Raw genomic sequence first — 24,522 nt, forward strand, 5'->3', positions numbered from 1 at the left:
CGAATCCACTATCAGAATTTGGCCAATGGGTTCTGGTTTCACCCTAACCTCAAAAATACCCTAAAATCGTTAAAATAGTCACTTTTGAATTATGAAAATTGAATCTAACCGCATATTGATAATTTCCTAAAATCCCTTAATTTAAATAAACTATTCTATAAGCTTTTCAATTAAAAATTCATATAAAACATTAAATGTATCGAACCTAACCTCAAAAACACATCTAAGATTCCAAACAAACAAATTATACCATACACAGCGTAATAAAAAATAGGTAAGCTCATGAAAGTTACAACTTAGGTGTTTCTATGACTGCTGATTATAAATAAAATTTGTTTGGATTGGCTTGAAAATCGTTACTTGGGGGTTTTCGGGGTCGCTGATAACGAATCCCATGACGGTTTCTAAAAATTCAAAATGGCGGTACAAATATGTCGGTCTCTATTATTTTAACGATTTTTTTAAATTTATTACTCGCGGTTTTTCGGGACCTTTGATAACGAATCGTATATCAATTTTTATAATCCTAAAGTCTTACGAATTGTTTTCTAACAATTTTTTCTAACAATTCGTAAGACTTTAAGATTATAAAAATTGATATACGATTCGTTATCAAAAGTCCCGAAAAACCTTGAGTAATAAATTTAAAAAAATCGTTAAAATAACAAATACCGCCATATTGGAACCGCTATTTTGAATTTTTAGAAACCGACATGGGATTCGTTATCAGCGACCCCGAAAACCCCCGAGTAACGATTTTCAAGCCAATCCAAACAAATTTTATTTATATTGTTCGCCAAATTTGATCCGCCATTTTGAATTTTGATAAACTAACACCCGCTTTGGAATCAGCAGTCATAGAAACACCTAAGTTGTAACTTTCATGAGCTTACCTATTTTTTATTACGCTGTGTATGGTATAATTTGTTTGTTTAGAATCTTAAATGTGTTTTTGAGGTTAGGTTCGATACATTTAATGTTTTATATGAATTTTTAATTGAAAAGCTTATAGAATAGTTTATTTAAATTAAGGGATTTTAGGAAATTATCAATATGCGGTTAGATTCAATTTTGATAATTCAAAAGTGACCATTTTAACGATTTTAGGGTATCTTTTGAGGTTAGGGCGAAACCAGGACCCATTGGCGCAATCCTGATTGCGGATTTGGATTCAGCGCATCGAAATACATCGGAATACATATGTCTTGACCCCAGATCAAGACACTTTATTTTTTTTTTGTGTGGCTGTGAAATTCTTCGATCAGGTGTCAGTCTTTTCATAATTTCATTAGCTTTCAGGAAAAAATACGAAAAATTTTTGTCATTCTTATTTTCTACGTTTTAAGCATTTTTCCACTCATGAAAAAAGGGGCGTCCTGATACTCACTGACGGTAGTGTAGCTTTAATAGTTCATCTTTCATTTTTTGTACTTGTTCATAATCATCATAATCAATGTTAGCTATATGCAGCCATCTCTACCGTCTTGACGTTGTTGAGTCAAAAAATGTAATATATTTTCATCGACTATTTGTGCCGCATGTGCATGTGCAATGTCGAATAAATTTAGCAATGAAAATTTAAATTCGTCCTCTTTAATTTTATTTGAGTTTCTGTTTTTACTTTTTTGAAGAAGCTGATATTGTTCATATAATTTTAACAAACTGATCTATGCAATGATCTTTTCTTTTAGTTGGTATCTGAGCTTTATGAAAAAATACTTTAATTTCATCTACACAAATTGAGTGCTTGGATACAACAACGGGACGTACGCTCGGCGAGCCTCTTTAAAGTCAGTCAAAAGTACCAAAAAGTGTAAAAAATCAAAATTCAAAATTTTGAATTTTGAAAACTGCAATCTTATAGGAAATAAAAATGCGCATCTTTTTTTCCTTTGAAATTTCTTTGAATAATGAATGTTTTTATATGATAATGGAAAAAATGTGATGAATTTTTATTGCCAAATTTCATTGAATTTTAAAACATAAATCGTCGTATCTCCGACAAAAATTAATGAATTCTTTTGATTTTTGGTATGCAAATGCAGTTGGACCTACAGAAGGCGACAATATCACGAAAATGTTAAAAGCAATTAATTGTTTATTGATTTTTAATTGTTAATACTGACCGGTCAAAAATAATTTTTTCTTATCTTTTGCTGCAAAAAGTATGCGGGAAACTTTAAGGATGTACGTGCACGTTTTTTGGAAATTAGAAAACACACTTTTTGTTACATATATCAAAAGTTTTACGTAAAAAAAAATTTCTTGCAAAGTTTGGAGTCTGTTTACTACGGATTTTTTGAATAATACGAATTTTAAATTATAAACTTTTAACATTGATTCTTATGGAAAAATGTGAAATTTATCCTTTTAATTGAAAAAAAATGTTGAAAGAAATCCAAATAAATTTATGTTTTTTAAAAAACAAGTGCATGGGGATATCACAAATCATTTTAAATAAAAATTATACCATGTTGCCGAACATATATTTAAAAAATTTAGAAAATAGAAAAAAAATATGATCTGTTACCTTTTTTAAATAACAAAGAAAGAAGAGCAGCAACGTCACTTTTACTTGCGATATGAAACTTGTAAACAAAGAAACTGATATTTTTATTATTTTATGGTTATAAATGTAATGAAATTGAAAGTAAAATAGAAAAAGGTTTTTTAAAAAATTTTCTTCTCAACAATAAATTACATGCACTGACATTTTTCTGCATTAATAAAGAATATTTTTATCCTAACCAACTAATCATAAAACAATAAAATTCGTGCTATTGACGGTTGTGAAGTTGTCAGATTTTAACATAGTATAAGTTTATATATACGAATATAAAATTTTTCTAGTGTGTGACAGTAACAAAAAAAAGTTTTTTTCTAAAGTATGAATAATGAATATATCCCATATGAAACATCTCATTTAGAGGTTTATATTTTTGTCAGAGAAAGTCGTTCACGTTCATCCTTAAAATTCAAACAACTTTCAGTGAGACATTTGTTTATTACGATGTAAAGAAGTTTTCTGTAAAATTGCAGAAAGATTACCTTTATATTTACAGAAATACAATAGATTTAAGAAAAATGCTCGCGCCGCCAACGATCGCTTCCACGGAGTTTTTGAGGTAAGTTCCCATTGCTTTGTAAAGTTTTACATATATAAATATATGTGTGTAATATTTGCATTAAATTATTTATTAATTATTACATATTATACCATATAGGTATAAATTTTGTTAATAATTTTGTAAAATATTATGTGCAAAATATCAATATTACAAATAATTCTAGTAGTACATATTTAATTGAATTAAAATTAATATCTGTGTTAAAAGAAATATTTTTGTTTTAAACATTATAAAATTTTTAAAACGTTTTTAGATCTTAATGTTATTGTTTAAAAACTAGAATAATTTTTTATTTTAAGGGTATGTGGAATCAGCCAACTTCAATTAATACATGTATTAATATTCCCACCGGTTTTCTAAAAAAATATTTAATAAATCTTGACAAAATATAAGAAAAATAATATTTTATTTATTGAGGCATGGATCTCTAGTCCAATTAATACAAAAATTTGCTTTTAAATATTATTTTTCATTTAATAAAAAGTTTGATATTTTTTGAGAAAAAAAGACAATCAAATACAAATTAATATTGAAAAAGATGAATAAATTTATATTTTTCTATGTTAACATTCATTTTTTTCAATGGCAATTTGTATTCGATTGTCTTTTTTTCTCGAAAATTGTCAAAAAAATGAAAGTTTGAATAGAAAAATATAAATTTATTCATTTTTTTTAATATTAATTTGTATTTGATTGTCTTTTTTTCTCAGAAAATATCAAACTTTTTATTAAATGAAAAATAATATTTAAAAGCAAATTTTTGTATTAAGGGTATGTGGAATCAGCCAACTTCAATTAATACATGTATTAATATTCCCACCAGTTTTCTAAAAAAGTATTTAATAAATCTTGACAAAATATAAAAAAAATAATATTTTATTTATTGAGGCATGGATCTCTAATCCAATTAATACAAAAATTTGCTTTTAAATATTATTTTTCATTTAATAAAAAGTTTGATATTTTCTGAGAAAAAAAGACAATCAAATACAAATTAATATTAAAAAAAATGAATAAATTTATATTTTTCTATTCAAACTTTCATTTTTTTGACAATTTTCGAGAAAAAAAGACAATCGAATACAAATTGCCATTGAAAAAAATGAATGTTAACATAGAAAAATATAAATTTATTCATCTTTTTCAATATTAATTTGTATTTGATTGTCTTTTTTTCTCAAAAAATATCAAACTTTTTATTAAATGAAAAATAATATTTAAAAGCAAATTTTTGTATTAATTGGACTAGAGATCCATGCCTCAATAAATAAAATATTATTTTTCTTATATTTTGTCAAGATTTATTAAATATTTTTTTAGAAAACCGGTGGGAATATTAATACATGTATTAATTGAAGTTGGCTGATTCCACATACCCTTAATTGGATTAGAGATCCATGCCTCAATAAATAAAATATTATTTTTTTTATATTTTGTCAAGATTTATTAAATATTTTTTTAGAAAACTGGTGGGAATATTAATACATGTATTAATTGAAGTTGGCTGATTCCACATACCCTTAAACAATTTTTGATAATTGTGATATTTTGAACTGTTATATTTTAATAGATATTATTAAATTTTACAAGATTCAACATAATTAAAAAAGACATTTAGTGTTCTTACAGCATATTGAATAATAGTTTTAATACATTATAGAGTCGATAAAAATTGGGTAAAATATGAACAATATACTAACAAAAATAAATATCAGAAATAATTATAATTCAATTAAATATGTACTACTAGAATAACTATTTGTAAAATTTATATTTACACATAATATTTTACAAAATTATTAACAAAATTTATACCTATATGGTATCATATGTAATAATTAATAAATAATTTAATGCAAATATTACACACATATATTTATATATGTAAAACTTTACCAAGCAATGGTAACTAACCTTAAAGACTCCGTGGAAGCGATCGTTGGCGGCGCGAGCATTTTTCTTAAAAATATTGTATTTCTGTAAATATAAAGGTAATCCTTCTGCAATTTTACAAAAAACTTCTTTACATCGTAATAAACAAATGTCTAACTGAAAGTTGTTTGAATTTTAAAGTTCCCCGCATACTTTTTGCAGCCAAAGATAAGAAAAAATTATTTTTAACCGGTCAGTATTAACAATTAAAAATCAATAAACAATTAATTGTTTTTAACATTTTCGTGATATTGTCGCCTTCTATAGGTCCAAATGCATTTGTATACCAAAAATCAAAAAATTGTATACCAAAAAAAATCAAAATTTTTGTCGGAGATATGACTATTTATGTTTTAAAATTCAATGAAATTTGGCAATAAAAATTAATCACATTTTTTCCATTGTCATATAAAAATATTCATTATTCAAAGAAATTTCAAAGGAAAAAAAGATGCCAATTTTTATTTCCTATAAGATTGCAGTTTTCAAAATTCAAAATTTTCATTTTTTACACTTTTTGGTACCTTTGACTGACTTTAAAGCTAGATATAACAGAATATTGTTAAAAATTGGACAATCGTTAACTCGGGGTTAACTCTGGGTGAATGCCGAAAACAACACATGATAAATTAATATTTTGTTAGACAGCTCTCACAGATTGTTTATTTTGATTAGAAGTGATTTATGAATATTTTGAAGGGTCAGAATGTTTGAGTACAGAAATACTATGATAGATGATATGATATACACTACCGTCCACGAGTATAAGGACGATTACAAGCGACTCTATGAAAAAACATGCCATCACTTTTTCAATCATATCTCGTAAATAAAAGAAGATACAAAAAAATCTTAAATACGGTTAGAAAGCTGATTAAATTTTGCGTAAAATATGCCGTCTTTGAAGTCATTTCGTATACTATTTTTTGAGTTGTAAATTAAGAAAGAAATAAAAAAATTATCAAATTTTCTCATTTTTGTCTCTTGACTTTAACTTTTTCAAAAATCTCAAAAAATTTAAAAAAAAGTTTTTTAAAAATACAAAAATCTTCGTTAGAATTTTAGCTTTAAAATAAGCCTTCGAAAATTAAAAAAGATTAATCCGTCTTTGATATACCACTAAAAATGTGAAGCCGTGTTTCGACCGATTAGTGCATTGAACTTCAACTCTGACAACTTGATTCTGGCTTCACGCGGCTGCGAATGAGAGAGAAAGCAGGGACGAATTAATGCGGGGGAACGATGAACTTTCGAGTTTCTTTATATTACTCGTGAAACATTATTTATTATTTCCCAGCATGAATCCGTCACTGTTTTTTCTCCCATTCGCAGACACGCGAAGCTAGAATCGAGTCGTCACAGTTAAATTCCAATGCATTAATCGTCGAAACTCGGCTTCACACTTTTAATGATATATCGAAGACGAATTAACTTTTTTTAATTTTTAAAGGCTTATTTAAAGCTGAAATTCTAACGAAAATTTCTGTGCTTTTAGAAAAATTTTATCTAAATTTTTCTAGATTTTTGAAAAAGTTGAAGTCAAGAGACAAAAATGAGAAAATTTGATAATTTTTTTATTTCTTTTTCACTCTACAACTCAAAAAATAGCTAACGAAATGACTTTAAAGACGGCTTATTTTACGCAAAATTTAATCAGCTTTCTAACCGTATTTAAGTTTTTTTTGTGTCTCCTTTTATTTACGAGATATGATTGAAAAAGTGATGGCATGTTTTTTTAGAGAGTCGCTTGTAATCGTCCTGATACTCGTGTACGGTAGTGTAAATTCAAACTGTATAATATAAAAATTTACTAAACTAATAATTATAATTGATAACACAGATCAACAAAAAAAGACTTAATTTTATTTATGGGATAGCGGAACGGTTTCCGATGTATTTTGGACGCTAAACACGATCCCGACTTCCCAAATTGCCCATCATGTCAGGCTTTTGAGAAAAGTGGGAGTAAAGACGAATCCGATATTAGTTATCAAAAATTTAATATGGCGGAACCAAGATGGCAGATGTAAAAATTAATACCAATTCTTTCGTGAACCCTAGTTTTTCAGTTTTTTACACCTTTCTCTTAAAATAATCAATAAAAAGTTAGCAATCAACTTATATATCATCACAAAACAATTACAAACAAATATCTAGCACAATTTATAACACAAATAGTATAACAATTGAATAGCACGTGTTATTTAGTCGCTGTATATTCTTGAGTTTTATTATTGTTTAAATCATACAATAATGGTGTAAGTTGATAGATTATTTTAAACTTATTGTTTTTTTACTCAGTGATGTGCTTGTTTACTCTGTGACCTAAAAGGTCAGTTTCCAAAAATTAGCATCACATACGCACAGGTCTCCTCAGAAGTGGGCAGGTTATTCTAAAATGTAACGCTGCAAACTTGGTGGGGAGTTGTTCCAAATGACTTCCAGATTTTAAATTTTCAAACCGATAAATCGTACCTGATCCTCTTTTCGAATTATCTCTTTTACAGATAGTCAGAAACTTAAAAATGTATTATCTTAATGTGGAAGCTTTGATTCAGAAGACTGCTGATTTTTCGTTATTAAAAATTTTTTAGACAAAGATTTTATAGATAATTATGTTCATGATTTTGAGAAAAGTGGGGGTAGGGGAGAGTGGGTCAAGACGGGGTACTTAAGGTTTAAAGCGCAAAAAAACGAAAATTATCGAATACAAATTATATTAATTTATTTAATATCCATCTTTGGGAATCAGTCTTTAGTAATAAAGGCGCACAAAGGCCATTTGTTTCTTAAAAAATCATAAAATTAATAATATGGAAAAATTGCAAATCTCCCCATCTTGACCCACCGGCGCGGTACTAAAAAAGCAGCCTATTTCTGTCGACAAATTTTACAAGTAAAGGTTGCATCTTCATCTTCGTCATTGGCACCAGCACAACGGCACAAAGCCCATTGGCCGCAGACAGAAGAAGCAGCCCAGCCTTCATTTGAGTCTAAATAATAACCATTACAAATTATAGAGACAAGGTGTATTTTCCACTTTACCATCGCTAATTATTGATTTAACCTGACAAGCTTTTTTCTTTTTGGTCACTCTTATTTTATTCAGTCTTGACTTAAGTAGTTTTCTTAACTTCCCTTATTTCTCTTTTCTTTTGCTTCATTTGTGTACCCCGCCTTGCCCCACTCTTCCCTACCCTATTTTGACCGCACCTACGAAATTGAATAAAATGATTAATTACTACAATTTACGATTCAGCAAAGAAAGAAACATATGCTTCCCTTCTTCTGTAACCCTTGCCAGCTATAAAAAATTTTATATAGTTTATTAACTGTTATTATTAAATAATAAACACCTCCTAAAAAAAGTGAAAAATTCACAAGAAAATCGTCGAAAACAGTTTTTTTAGTAAAACAGATAAAAAATTTGTTTTCATGGCTTTTAGGTTTTGTAAACAAGAGACTATCGTCTCGGTGCAGTATTATGTAAAATATAATCGCGATTGGTTAATTCGTTTGTTAAATAGGGCCGGTACCCCGTCTTGCCTCACTCTCCCCTATAAGTCCCAAAAATCACTTTTTAGTTTTTGTAAATACAACTGTTTTAAGAAATGATTGGATTGGTTTAAAATTTGTTACTCAGGGGTTTCTGGTCGCTGATTGCGAATATGATGTCAAAATAAAAATATCTGTGGACAAATTCCTAATCAGCGAAACCCCGCAAGTAACGTGTTTCAGGCAAATTGAATCGATTTTTAAAAGTCGATCGCCTATCTGTATAAGAGATAATTCGAAAAGAGGATCAGGTACGATTTATCGGTTTGAAAATTTTGAATCTGGAAGTCATTTGGAACAACTCCCCACCAAGTTTGCAGCGTTACATTTTAGAATAACCTGCCCACCTCTGAGGAGACCTGTGTACGTTTAATGTATAGTTTTCTCCTTATTTACAATTCTGCTAGAACAGTTCAATAGTTTTAATATAAAACGAAAATGTCTTTTTTCAGCATGGCTTTTTCACCCCATTCTACTCTATATAACAGCTCATAAGTACCCCACAGTGAGCAAAAACGCTCGTTTTTGTGTCAAAATCATAGAACTGTTGACAGACTTGACCAATTTTTATAAATCTAAAAGGAAATAAAAGCTTACTTAGGAATAGAGGAAAAATATAGAGAATATGATATGCAATATTAAAATGACAAACTTACTAAAATGCAAAATAATTTTAAATTAATGGAATTCATTTGAAACTCGTCACTCGGGGGGTATTTGGGGTAGCTGATCAGGAATCTGTTGTCGGTTTAAAAAAATTAAAAATGTCGGATCCAACATGGCGGACATAAATTGTAAAATGTTATTTAGTTTTCTTGAAACTCGTGACTCAGAGGTTTGTGGGGTCGCTGAATACATATATGATAGCACTTTTTTAAACTTCAATATGGCGGATATAAATTGTAAAATGTTATTAAACTAACTTGAATCTCGTCAGTTAAAAAACGTTTTCATATATCAATCGGTTAATAATGTTCTGTTTACATTATATGAAATCTAATTTCTGTTTATTAGAATAGGGGAAGTATTAATTTCTGCATAAATTCAAGGTAATGTAAAGTAAAATTTATAAACCGAATTTATAAACCAAATTCAAAATGAGTAGCATATGATACTCATTTTGAAGTGCAACAAAAATGATACCCCTTCGACTCATTCGAAGTTATGTGTTTGAAGTATTTTTCATCTGTTTCCAAGGCATTAAATCAGCTCTTTTTGAATTTTGGAAACCGCCATCAGATTTGTATTGAGCGACCCAAAAAATCCCCGAATGAACAGATTCAAGAAAATTAAATAACATTTAACAATTTATGTCCACTATGTTGAATCCGCCATTTTGAATTTTTAAAAACAAACATCAGATTCGTAATTAGCGATCCAAAAAACCCCTGAGTGGCGAGTTTCAAGTCAATTCGATCGATTTAAAATTTTTTGCGTATTGTGAATTAGCGAGTACTCTTTTTATGTAATAGTCGCGTAACAGTATGTAATAGAGTATTATTATGTTAGTGTAATACGTCATAATATGGAGGAAATATCATATATTATATATATTATATTACCCTTTAATATCCATAAAGATTTCTAAATATTTATTATTACATGTAACAACGAAAACGTCTTTGTTCTAGAAACATTCCTAACACGTTTTTAGAACGTTTCATGTCCGCTACATAACATGTTAAGAACGTCCAATGTTCTAAAAACTTTTTTAAAACATAAAACGTTCTTAAGACGGTATGTGGAGGACATGAAACGTTCTAAAAACGTTTTAGGTACGACTCTAGAACAAAGACGTTTCCGTGCCCACAGGGTCCACTCTAAGCAATGATGGATGCTAGTATTTCTCTAAACGCTTATTTTGAATTGATAGAAAATTTATTAGTAGCGATGATTTGTGACGAGGGAAATGAAGTTCTGTCAAAAGCAACGAACAAAATTTTAGATGCTAGAGTTAAGTGCTGCAAACGAAAATGTTCCAGAGCGAATTTTTCCAAAATTTATATATTCATCAAAAAACGAATACGAGATGATTGTTAGTTTTAGGACACTTTAAGACATTAAAAAGTCAGCAAAAAATTAATTAATAAATTAAATAAAATTAATTAAATTAATTAAATTAATTAGTATTAATTTTATACCAAAAAAAAATTTATGATTTTTGTGTTTTGCCAAAAAATAAAAAATTTTGGTTTTCTGCTATCGACATGTGTTTATGAATGAAACTGTTGTTTTGCACATGTTTTATTGAGCTAAAAAGGCAACATTCTCCCAATATTAGTATATGATTCTAAAAAACAGTTATTTTTTGGCCCACCCCTAGTTCACAATTATGCGTCTCTGTTGTCCCTAAATTTTTTCCATATGGAAGTGTCCCCAATACAACCAATTACATAGTTTATATTTATACGGACGGGTGACAGAATTATATTTCACGACATTAAATTTGTAGTCAAAAGAAATTCTGCTTCATTACTATTTTAAAACCTTTTATTTTGAGGTTGGAATATTGACTTCTTTAGAGCACCCACATGTTGCGCTTTTTCTTCATAAGTAATAAAATATATTTTTAATTCCTTTAGACTGTTGAAGATCTCGAAGCTCGTTGTAAAGAAGCCGGAATTGAAATAGTCACTCGTCAAAGTTTTCTATCTGATCCAGCAGACGCAGTAAGAAATCTACGACGTCAAGACGCCAGAATTATAGTCGGTCTTTTTTACGTGGATGCAGCTAGACGAGTTCTTTGCGAGCTTTATCATCAAAACATTTATGGAAAAAGTTATGTTTGGTTTTTTATAGGATGGTACGAAGACAATTGGTTTGAAGTTAATTTAGATAAAGAAAATATCGTGTGCACAAAAGAAGAAATGCGTCAAGCTGCTGAGGGCCATATGACAACTGAAGCTTTAATGTGGAATCAAAATAATGAGACTACAATAAGCGGCATGACTTCCGAAGATTTTAGACAAAGATTAAATAAAGTCCTGCGAGAAAAAGGATTTGATATAGATAACAATAGATACCCTGCGGGATATCAAGAAGCACCTTTAGCCTACGACGCTATTTGGGCTGTTGCTCTAGGTAAAAAGAGTATGAAATTAAAATATTTTTAATAGAAATAGTACATTGTACAACTAGTGGCGAAAGTGTGATTTTTCAAAAGTGAAGTTTGCGGCTCGAGCATAGCGAGAGCAGCAATCACTCGAGAAAAATCATTCTTTCACCACGAGTTGTGCACTACGTTTTCTCCAACGCCTTGCGAGGAAAGGTTTCTTTGTGAGTTTCGTATAATTTTAATTTAACGTGTGCTTTTGTTTAATATAATAAAAGACGAATGTTTTGAGTGGGGAAGAAGTTAGATACAAAATAAATCTCGGTCAAAGAACAAGAAAAAAGAATAAATTCATGATTTACTTTCGCCACGCCAAATTTACTTTCGCCACGCTAAAAATTACTTTCGCCACGCCAAATTTTACTTTCGCCACGCTCTTCAGAGCAGTTGAGAAAAGTTCTACTTTCGCCACACTTTTCTACCAAGAAAAGTACTCCTTTCAGAGCAAGTGTTGGAGAAAGTATTATTTCTTCACTAATTATGAATTTTATAATATTAATCGTTTTTTATTTTAGCCTTTAATAAATCGATGGAGAAATTAAATAAGCTAGGAAAGAGCCTGAAAAATTTTACTTATACTGATAAAGAAATCGCCGACGAAATATATTCTGCAATAAATTCTACACAATTTCTCGGAATCTCGGTACGAATTAATTATTTAAACAATTTTACACCTCGCATTAATATACAATATTTCCTGAATTTCAACATTATCTATATTAATCTTGATAGTCCTTCATTTACTCATTCATGGAAAGTCTCTTCCTTTTTTTTAAAAAATTAAACGCTACTAACAAAAATAGTAATTGACAAATCGAAATCATGCAAGTATTTAAAATTTTTTTTTCTATAAAAACATATTTGTTTGACAATTTGAAATTATACAGGTTTATTTTTTTTCTTTAAAAAAATTAGAAAATTGTTAAAAAATTATAGTTAGAAAATGAAATATGTCCCACTAACGCTCAGACTGATGGAATATTTGAATTGTCTTTGAGAACCTCGTTTTTTATAAAAATGCAAACAAAATTAACATGTATCATTTCTAATGTAAAATTCTTTCCTCTTTCAGATTCTGTGGTAAAAATATGCTTACAACAAATATTATATAATTTATAAACAATTTAGTTTAGAAAAATACTACTTTTGGAATAAAAAATTATTTTCAGACATATTCTCACTGGGAATAGTAAGTAGATGTTCTCAAAAGTTCAAATTATCGAGTACATGAACCTTTAGTTACCAAATTCTAAAGCGATCAAATTTAAATTGTAAATGTTGGACACAAAAATGTGGGTGAAAAATTGACCACAAAAAACATTGAACTCAAAGTTTTTAAAGACACTGAAATCGATTAAAACTCGTTATTCGGGGGTTTTCAGGGTCTATCAACGATAAAGACATTATAGACAGAGTATAGAGAAAGAAAATGCATGACGAGAAAGGGCGAAATAACCAACGAAGGCAGACAAAAACAAGTTTAATAAATGTATTTGAGAAAATACAATTAAATGTATTACATTTAATTGTATTCTCAATTAAAATGAGATTCGAGTAATCCATCATATTAGATCCGCTATTTTATATTTGTTGAAACTGAGATCAAATTCGTAATCAGTGTTTTTGGGGTCGTTCATTGCTGAAACTGTTTTTAAGATCCACTATTTTAAATGTTGTAAAACTAGCAAATAATTCGTAATCAGCGACCTCAAAAACCCCCCAGTAGCCATTTTTATAAGCTTAGCTCAACCTTTCAAATTTTCCGTCTGCTTTAATAGTTCCGCTATTGAATTTTGCAAAACTGACATAGGAAGACACTTTTCTCGAAATCTACAGAAGATATTTTAAAAAACCAAAAACCATTCGATTCTTTATCTAAAAAATTGGACAACAAACCTCTAAAATATTACATTTCTGTCCACTGATATTTTCTACGTGGGTAAATTGCCCAGAACAAACAAAAGTTCTACGACTTAAAAAATTCGTACATTCGTCTACTTTCGAATGCCGAGTGGCGTTTTTCGATAATTAAAAATGACGATGCCAATATGGCCGATAAATGGCATTAAGTTATAAAATTTTTAAATTGCTTTGCTTATTAAACGTCCAAAAGAACACAAATTATTCTCAAATATTTTATCCAATAGTTTTTAGGGTCGCTGAATGCGAATCTGATGTTAGTTTTTCAAAATTCAAAATGACTGATCCCCTTCAAAGGGTTAACTTTCAGGATAAAATATGTGAAAATGTGAAGTGAATGAGTATTGATAAATTAGTGTGTATTTCAGGGGAAAGTGTTGTTGATATGACTATTTGATGTATGATAAATAGTGAAAAGGTGTAAAGTTATTGTTTTGAAGTGTAATCATTTGTTAATAATTAGTCAAAGTTGATGTTTTAATAGTATTAACAAATAATGGATATAGCAATAGTGTTGACTGAGTGTGCGAGTTCTAAAGTGCACATTCAGTGCACATTTGGTTAATGTAAAAATAAATTGATACAATTGATGAAAAATGTTGAAATAAACATTATTATTGAATAAATAGATATGTATAGAGTAAATGAAAAAAACATTTATGATAAATAATTTTGAAAATAATTAATTATTGGCGGGTTCCACTTCAAATCAGGCAGATTCTCCACTTTAGGGTAACACCACTCTAGTGGCAGAAAAAAGACCTATATATGATGATTTATTTTGGGGAAAGGAATAGGATTTCTTTTTAGAGGGTTTATTAAATATATATTAAAGTGCCAAAAAAATTTTTTTTATTTATATTTCACTACGAAATGGCGGCGATAGATGACATATTCAAATAGACAATTTTGTTTTATTACCAAAACGGGAGGACAAAAAATAAACAGTAAATTGTTTATAATTTTTACAAAAAGTAATATAAAGAAATTCCCTACGTACTACCAAAGTGAATAGTGTATAGATTATGAAATTTCTTGGTTTTCAGTTCCAGGTATTATACTTTTCAAGAAAATAGTCCTCCCGTTTTGGTAATAAAAAAAATTGTCGATTTGAATGTCATCTGTCGCCGTCATTTTGTAGTAAAATTTAAATAAAAAAAATTTTTGTACACTTTAATATGTACATATTTAATAAACCATCTAAAAAGAAATTCTATTCTTTTTTCCATTTCTCCAAAAATAAATCATCAAATATAGGTCTTTTTTCTGCCTCTAGTGTAGTGTTACCCCTTAACATTACAGATTGCTACTAAAAATAAAATATGTAGTTTTTTACTAGAAATTAACAGACACGTGTTTTCTCAATTTAGAAAAAAAAATTCTTTTAAGTTATCAGTACTTGAAAGTTACAGAATTTTTATCAAAAAATTCAATTTTTTCTTCAAATCTATATAACTTTTGGCCTAATTAGACTGTTGATGCTTTCTTTGTAAAATCTAATGTGTTTTTTTGCACTCCTTTATTATTCACAAGAATTTTCCAAAAATATTCAGAATTATAAAAATGGAGATGATTAAAAAAAATATATGAAATTGATTTTCTAAAAAACCCCAATATTCAAGGTTTTACTTATATTTTAAAAAACAGTATTAAACAATTTCAATTCTCTGCATTCGAATTTACAATATATAATTTGTGTTTTGCGGTTTTGATTAAAAAGATTGTAACTATAATAAAACTAATAAACATTCAAACTAAATTTGATTCACTGCAACATCAGAGCTGACATTGCAGCGAAAGAAATTTATTTTGAATGTCAAATGTTATTATTATAATTACAATCATTAATAATTATTTTATAATTTATAATTATACCGATTTGTGAACATTTGTGCATATATGTGCAAATTGAAATAGAAATTAATTAAATATAGAGTTGTAATAAATTAATTTCTATTACATAAGGTATTTTTTAATCAAAAGTGGAAAATTTTAAAATAAATGTTTTCTTATTAAACAATCTTTTACGTCCGAGAAATAGTAATTATAGTGAAGGAGAATAAAACGAAAACATTCGGACAAATAGTTTTTAAAAATTAGTTTACTTCAACGTTTCGAAATCTAACCGATTTCCTCTTCAGGGAGTCAAAAAAATTTATAACTAAACATTCGTCAGCAAAAAATAAAAATAAATTCACCCATCAAACGTCAGAGAAAACATAGAGTTTGGAGTCATGACTATAAAAGATTATAAAACCAATTTTGTAATAAATAAATAAATAAACATTAACATCATAGTTAAATAAATAAATTAACACTGATAAACATGGACATTATGATGACACACATTTATAATAACACACCACAGAAATTTTAAAAAAGTACTTAAATAAATTAAAATAATTATAATAATAAATAATAATAAAATAATTTGATGGGTGAATTTATTTTTATTTCTTCCTGACGAATGTTTGGTTATTCATTTTTTTGACTCCCTGAAGAGGAAATCAGTTAGATTTCGAAACGTTAGAGTAAAATAATTTTTAAAAACTATTTGCCTGAATGTTTTCGTTTTATTCTCCTTCACTATAATAAATGTTTTTATAATTCAATTACAAAAAATTAAAACCTATAGCCTTTTGCCATCTGGAAGCAATCAAGCGAAACATTTCGCTATTTTGTATCATCTGTCATTTGACAGATTGACATTTTAAACTTTTTCCGGAGCAAAAAAAACTAAATTTTTATAAATTAAAGTGAGTATTTATGAGATTTGATACTAATTTACCTTTTTCAACAGCTGGTACATGTAAAGGTGAGTGTATTTTAACGTAAACATAATAAATACAAATCGGTACACACTAATTACATATGCTTCTATTTGTGAACGAAAAGTAAAAACTATTTATAAATAATACAATTTTTACATTATATAAAAGTAGATATTAGATATTTTAAATAACCTTAATACTCAAATTTTTCAAAAATATTGTTAACTTTTAAGAAACAGACAAAATGGTCAGTGTCAACGTGAGTGTTGTTTATTATTTGTCAATAGAGCCTTAATATTAGGGTTATTGAGTTCTAAGTTTTGTAATTTATTTAAAACACGAATTATTTATTGTAAATTCGAATGCAGAGAATTGAAATTGTTTAATACTGTTTTTCTAATCTGTTTAGCGAATCTGATTTTTAGATATTATATTTCTAATAGCAAGACGATGTTAATAAAAAAATCACCAAAAAATATAAAGGCGGGGTTTTTGAGAAAATCAAATTTATAATTTTTTTAAAAATTGTCGCCGTTTTGATAATTCTAAATATTTTTTAAAAATTCTTATGGACAGTGGAGGATCCAAGGGGGGTCATCACCCCCCCTGGGGCGAAAAATTATATAAAAAAGGTCAACTAATCATGGTCGTCCTCGCGCATCTTAGGATGACCACCCTGGAGTAAATTCTGGATCCGCCACATAGAAAGCCTTAATACTCTAATCAGGCCAAAAGTTATACAGATTTAAAGAAATAAATTGAGTATTTTTTTCCAAATCGGGAAAACACGTGTCTCTTAATTTCTTGTGAAATTATCTATCTACACCTTGTAGATAGTGACTTTCTTCGTTAGTACGCACAGTGGGGCCAAACTGAAATTTACTGTTCATAATAGTCCAGAGTCTTTATTTTTTAACCGATTTTACTGACCTTTGTTTTAAATGAAAGATTATTAAATTTGGAAAATATTTGTCGAGGCCGAATTTTAAATTTCAATTTGTTTATATTTATTTTTTTATTGCAAAGTTTAACAAAAGCATCTATTTTTAAGAAAAAGTTATCTCCAGCCTCTATAATCGAATAGCACGTGCTAAAAACTTTTTAGAAACACACCTAGAGTACTCTGTAAATTGTAAAAAATTTGTGCAGGTAAATATTCGAAAGTTATAAACAATTCATATTAACAAATAATTAAGTTTACAATAAATTGTTAATGTGGACAAACGCTTTGATAGATTTTGATAAAATTGTATACTTAAGGGTTTTTGGGGTCGCTGATTACGAATCCGATGTTGGTTTTTCAAAATTCAAAATGTCGGATCCAATACGGCGGATGCATTTTTTGAAAATCGATTCAATTTGACTAAAAATCGTTACTTGAGAGTTTTTGTGGTCGCTGATTACGAATCCGATGTTGGTTTTTCAATTTTCAAAATAGCAGATCCAATATTACAAATATGACGTCAGATTTTTAAGAATACAAAATGGCGTTGATAATATGATAAAAATCAAATTTAAATTATGTTTTATATGTTAATTTTTAAATTGATTTTATATACGTTTTTGAATAAAGGTTATAAAATTTACTGAAGATTTTTATTGTCTTGTTTTGACAATTTTATTCATTTATACTTATTTTGATACTGAATAATTCAAAAAAGTAACAATTTTTTACAAATTGTGATTAATTTGTACACTTTAAAGTATGTTTAAATCCATCAATATATAATAAATTTTTTGGCAAATTTAAAAAATATTATTGCTTTAAACAATTTTTTAACATCATCGTATTTTTTAATTTTTTACAATAATTCTGCATAGTGTAAGAATTTTCAGCACAGATTGTTAGTCTTATTAGTGATTTAAATTTCGCGGTAAAAGTATGAGCTATTCATCTTTGTCGCGAGATGGCTTAAAGATTTTTCACCTAAAAGTGAGAACGATTCGTTTTTCATTATAAGAGCTTATAACATTTGTGAATTATTAATGTAAAAGATTTTGATATACTAAAAATATTAATTATACTTAAAAAAACCAAAAAAACCTCTCCGAGTAACAAGTTTCAAGTACATCTAATCAATTTTTCAGTAAAGCGCCTTACACATTATATCATTCATTAAAAATTTTGAAAATCTAATTATAGATTCGTAATTAGCGACCCCAAAAACCCCCGAGTAACGATTTTTAGCCAAATTGAATCTAAAAAAAGCATCCGCCAGATTGGATCCGTCATTTTGAATATTGAAAAACCAACATCGGATTCGTAATCAGCGACCCCAAAAACCCTTAAGTATACAATTTCTTAAAAATCTATCAAAGCGTTTGTCCACATTAACAATTTGTTGTAAACTTAATTATTTGTTAATAAAAATTGTTTATAACATTCGAATATTTACCTGCACAAATTTTTTTCAATTTACAGAGTACTCTAGGTGTCTTTCTGAAAAGTTTTTAGCACGTGCTATTCGATTATAGAGGTTGGAGACAGCTTTTTCTTAAAAATAGATGCTTTTGTTAAACTTTGCAATAAAAAAATAAATATATACAAATTGAAATTTAAAATTCGGTCTCAAAAAATCTTTTCTAAATTTAATAATCTTTTATTTAAAACAAAGTTTAGTAAAATCGGTTAAAAAATGAAGGCTCTAGACTATTATGAACAGTAAATAGCAGTTTGGTCCCACTGTGGTACGGCAGAATGATAAATTTTTTTATCAAAGTTACATACACGGAAAAAAAAGTACGTGAATCCTTCCTTGAAAGTGCTTGACTTTTGGATATATAGGACACAAAATACAAGGCTGTATCATATACTTTTTATTAGAAAATATAGAAAAGTCCTAGAGTTATTCTAGTACTAGTATGGGCAACAGTGTTTTTTAAATTTTAACGAAAAGTCATTTGTTCAGTTTTATAAAGTACGTGAAAGATTAGTTGACTGCGCTTGAAAATTCTGTAGAGCATGCGCAGTGTGCGTTGCGCGTTTCTACCCAAGATAAATGCCAGCTGATCGTCTGTTTCCATTTGTGTTAATTTCAGATGTGAACATACTATTATTTTATGAAAAACAAATAGTGTTAATATGGGTGATTCTACAAACGAAGGACGAAAATCAAGAAAATTTGGACACAACATTTTTTTCTCATTTAAGGTCTGAAAAGTATTTTAACTTCAAGTTAATGGTACTAATAAAGACATCCATAAGTGGCCAGACAAAATATTAAATTTTACAAAAGTTATGGTTATTTATAAACAATTTATCCAGAGAATTAAAATCGTGTCAAGAAAATTCACATTAACATAAAAATTAATGAATGGATTTTTATAAAATTGGTTACTCGGGGGTTTACGGGGTTGCTGATTAAGAATCCAATGTCAGTTTTTCAAAATTCAAAATGGCGGATCCAATATGGCGGACGACTTTTGAAAAAACTGATCGCATTCGTTTAAAAATCGTTACCCGGGGGTTTTTGAGGTCGCTGATTAAGAATCTAATTAAATGAATTTTAAAAAAATTGTTCGATTTTTACTAAATTTGATTTTGTAAAATATATTTAAACGTTAAATAAGTTATTAACCTAGAGGAAAAGTTAGAACTAACAATTTACAAGTTACCACCATTTTCGCAACTTTTGAATCAGATAGTTCCAGATTATTTAAAATATGGAATACTTGATGCATACGTATATTTCCGAGGACTGAAAAGAAATCGAGTACCCGAAAAAATCGAATACTAAATACTTTGAGTACACCTCTAGTTTTTAACGTTGAGTTTAATTTTGAATTTACTTTTTAATAATTTATTAATTTATTTTTATTTAATTTATTTAAGTAATTAATAATTAATAATAATAATAATAAATTGTAATTAATTAATTAATTATGATTATTAAAAATTATTTAAAATTTATTTATTTATTTTTATACATGTATGAACTATAAATATAGTAGTAGAACTAAAAAACATAATTAAATTGTTTAAACAAATTGTAAAAACAATGGTTAATTTTAAAAAAGTTGACCTCGGATTGGTAATAAGCGAAACAGAAAATCACCGAGTAACGATTTTCAGACGAATATGTTAAGTTTCTCCAAAATCGTCGGCCATATTGGATCCGCCATTTTGAATTAAAAAATTTTAAAAACTGACATTAGGTTCTTAATCAGCAACCCCGAAAACCCCCAAGTAACGATTTTTACGAGGATAAATGAAAGTCATCGGTTTAATTAATTTTGGTTGTAATTTAATTAATAATTGTTTATAACAAATTACGGATGGTCTATTTGTTTCTATAAGCACAATTTCACAAATCATAGAATTGTAAAAGTAAGTTCAAGTGTCTAATAATAAAGAACTACTAAAAAAATATTTTTTTACAAAAAATACACATTATAGTGCTAAATTCTCATTCGTCTGGCATGTCCCTTTGGGAGAATGACAGTTCATATTGAGAATAAATATCACTTTTCAAATGTTTTGCGGAAATATCATACTGAATTAGTAATTTTGAATAGTTGTAGATTACTAATATGGAAATAATTATGACGTTTCTCTATATCTTATTTATAAAATATCTTCGCGAAGTTTGTCCCCTGAATTTTTTATCATTCGTCTGGCAGTGCAAAAAATGTAAAAATTATTAAAAATCAACATTCTGATGAAGTGACTGTTCGTTGTAGTTGTTAATCAAACTAAACTAAATGTGATACCAATCGTGTTTTATTGAATCTTCTAATCTATTAACCAAGATTTCTCAATTTGTGACGGAGATTGTGTTGTGACCAGACAAATTCTCATTCGTCTGGCATACATTTTTTAAAAAAATATTTTATTTTTTGGTTATTCTATAGACTTATGTTTTGTAGATTATTATTCTCTATAAGATAGTACTGAAGGATTTTTTCATTTAATGTTATTTTTCTATTTTTTTAAACAAAAAATGCCAAATTCTCATTCGTCTGGTTCTCATTCGTCTGGAACTTTTGAGATAGGATGTATACTATATCACTAAAAATAGCGTAAAACTAACAATTTTCAACTATTGTTCGATTTTCTGGTCTTAAAATAATCCTAATTAAATTTGTAAGAAATTGCTATAACTGAATTTTCAATTTTCATTTCGCATAAATAATTATATTGACATAAACAAACAAATGGAATAAGTATTTTTTTATATGAATAAAGTTTAGCCCACTAAAATTTTTCTGTGCCATAAAAGAAACCATTAAGATTTACAATTTCCATTAAAAGTAAAATTATTCTTTCCAAAATTAATATACAAAACATGCTTCAGACATCAAAATTCCCTCTTTTGTAGAATCACCCATATATTTGTCTTCAAGAATTGACTTTCAAAAAAATATTTTCTATTTTGTGTTTCTCACAAAACAGAATGTTATGTAAGTCTCAGTTTTCAGTGAAATAGCATATCTCAGAAGTCGTGAAAAATTTCACCATGTGGTATATAAGAACAATTCGATACGTACTTTTAAGTGTTAAGTGTGTGTTTATATATAAGTTATACGCGAATATATGTGTGTTATAGGTTAGTTCATAAGTGTTGACGAACGTCGAAAAGTGATACAATAATTGTTCTTTGTTTGTGTGATTAATATCCAAATATGGGAATGAATGAGTGAATTTCAGAAAAACTGTGTGAACAAGTGGAAATTATTTTTTTTATTTTACAATTTTTTTGAAAGTCAATGAAATTCTTAAGCAAGGTACTAGAAATTTTCATTGACTGCTTTTGAAACTCTCATGCAAAAGTACTAGACTGTTTTTAGTATTTTGTGTCGTATCCAAAAGTCAAATACCAAGTCAATGAAAATTTCACGTACTTTTTTTTCCGTGTAACCTTAAGTGTTATCTAGTTAAACAAGCAAATTTTTCAATAGGTGGATAATGTTCATTTAATCAAAAAGTTTATGAAATCAGCTTATGAAAATCATTACTCGGGGGTTTTCGGGGTCGCTGATTACGAATCTGGCATCAGATTTACATAATTCAAAATGGCGGATATTTAAAAAAATTCTTAATTTATCGTATTCGCTTGACAATCATTATTCGGGGGTTTTCAGGGTCGCTGATTATGAATCTGACATCAGATTTCCAAAATCCAAAATAGTGGTTCCAATATGTTTGCAGAAGCTTAACACAACTTCTTAAGGGGGGAGCCTACTTTAGAAGGCCTAAAAATAGCGCTTTTTTAATAATTTTTTCCGGAAGGAGAAAAATAACTTAGACCTCCGGGCTTTTTGAGATGTTTTTGTACATATTTAAAGCATTTGTGAAAAAATTTTTGACATGAAATATTAAAAAATAGATAAGTTAAAATTAATTGTTGATGGTGGTGCACATCTGGACTTAAAAAATGGTGGGCACGATAGAGACCGCAATTCTTGTCTCAAACATAAAAATAAAGAAAAATTTTAAAGTTTACATATGTAGTTTCTATTAGAACTAAAGAAATTCCAAAGAAATAGTGAAATTCAATAATTTTGAGTGATAAAAACAAAAAAATCATTTTTTTGAAAAAAAAAATAATGACTTTAACTGGTTCTCAAAATTGTTAAACAATTTTTTTTCAAATTTTTTTTAGTTCAAGTAGAAGAGGGATTAATACTGAGTAAAACAAGCCATCATTCATTAAAATCGGTCCAGGCGTTTTCTGTAAATCCTGCCCACCAGTTAGTAAAATTCGTAAAAAGTGAAATTCGAGAAAACGCGCTTTAACTATCGCGCTACCGACGGGCCACCCGGCGGGTGGCCAAGCAATTATTAATGTTATAAATCTGCTTTAATTTTGCATAAAAAAAATCGCGATTTTAAGTCACTGAACAAAATCTTATCTACTTTCGAAAAATAAAAAAATTAAAATTTTTTTACATTTCCTCTAGTTTATTTATAACAATTCAACAATTGGTTGTAACCTTCAATGTTTTTTAACTTAACTTTTTACACTCGACAAAAATCAACGAAAAACATGAAAAATAATTTAGATTGGCCTCTAAAGCTTCAGGTACATATTCTAGGATGTATTTTCTAAAGATTTAAGCAAAAAAATCGATTTTTTTACCATGTAAAGTAGGCTCCCCCCTTAAATTTGTAACAGCCATATTGGATCTACAATTTTGAATTTTAAAAATCTGATGCCAGATTAGTAATCAGCGACCTCGAAAACCTTCAAGTAACAATTTTCAAGCGAATTCGGTGAATTAAATTTTTTAAAAAATTATCCGTCAAATTGGATCCGTCATTTTGAATATTCAAAACCTTTCCAAGCGAATCCAATGAATTAAAAAAATTTTTGCAAAAGCTTCGCCATATTTGATCCGACATTTTGGCATGCACTCTTTGTGTCACTTTTTTAACACAAACTATTCATAAACAATTTTTTTACAAAACCCAATACTTACTTTATCATATTTTTGGGTTTAAACAATGTTTTTGGTCAACATCAACTCTTGACGGATTCTTGACATTTTCGCGTCAAGAAACCGTCCGGCTGTTACGCCGGGGAAAATGTGCCCGGAATGCAAGAAGGCTGGTGCCAAATTAAATTGACAAGTAGTTTGTTGCAGACGTACTAACTGCGATAATGACCTATCCGGAGTATGAGTGAATTAGCAAGGATAAGTAAATTTTAACCCCAGAATCTGAAGGAGGAATACATTTTACGTTAGAAATGGTACATATCAATTCTTTGTTTACATTTTAATATAAACTAGGTTCTCAAGGTCAATTGGAATTTTTCGCCCATCTGGACGTTAATGTGATATACCGTCGAGTAAGTAGAAAACAATACCATTTCAGAAAATAGTTTAGACAATTTTTTGTAATGATTATAAAAGGTACCAAATTCGTGAAAGTCTTATACTGCCGTGCTAAGGAAAAAGTTATGATGTAAGTATCATCGGGATGAAACTGAGAAAATCGAGAAAAACTGTTTGCTTTAAAAACTCTGATTGACAAATACAAATTTTAAAAAAAACTTTACTTTTTTAATAAAAGTGTATACACAGATTTCAATTTTCCCAAAAAAAGTATTTGAATAAACTATGCAAAAAAGGACATTAACCCTTAAACCGCACACTGTCGAAT

General features: G+C 28.2%; 1 protein-coding gene across 7 annotated transcripts in view; it reads left to right on the forward strand.

The window, feature by feature from the left end:
* LOC122504124 (gamma-aminobutyric acid type B receptor subunit 1) overlaps positions 1-24,522 on the forward strand; it is a 483,822-nt gene that overhangs the window by 220,163 nt on the left and 239,137 nt on the right. For all 7 annotated transcript variants that reach the window (XR_006301807.1, XM_043615051.1, XM_043615049.1 and 4 more), the window contains 2 exons: positions 11,198-11,696; positions 12,243-12,370. Coding sequence is in view for 6 of the 7 variants with exons in the window: in XM_043615051.1 (XP_043470986.1) it covers positions 11,198-11,696; positions 12,243-12,370 (627 nt within the window). In the remaining variant the exon portion in view is untranslated. The remainder of the gene's footprint in view (positions 1-11,197; positions 11,697-12,242; positions 12,371-24,522) is intronic.

Source organism: Leptopilina heterotoma, unplaced genomic scaffold (assembly GCF_015476425.1).
Source record: "Leptopilina heterotoma isolate Lh14 unplaced genomic scaffold, ASM1547642v1 Lhet_279, whole genome shotgun sequence".
Lineage (NCBI taxonomy): Eukaryota > Metazoa > Arthropoda > Insecta > Hymenoptera > Figitidae > Leptopilina > Leptopilina heterotoma.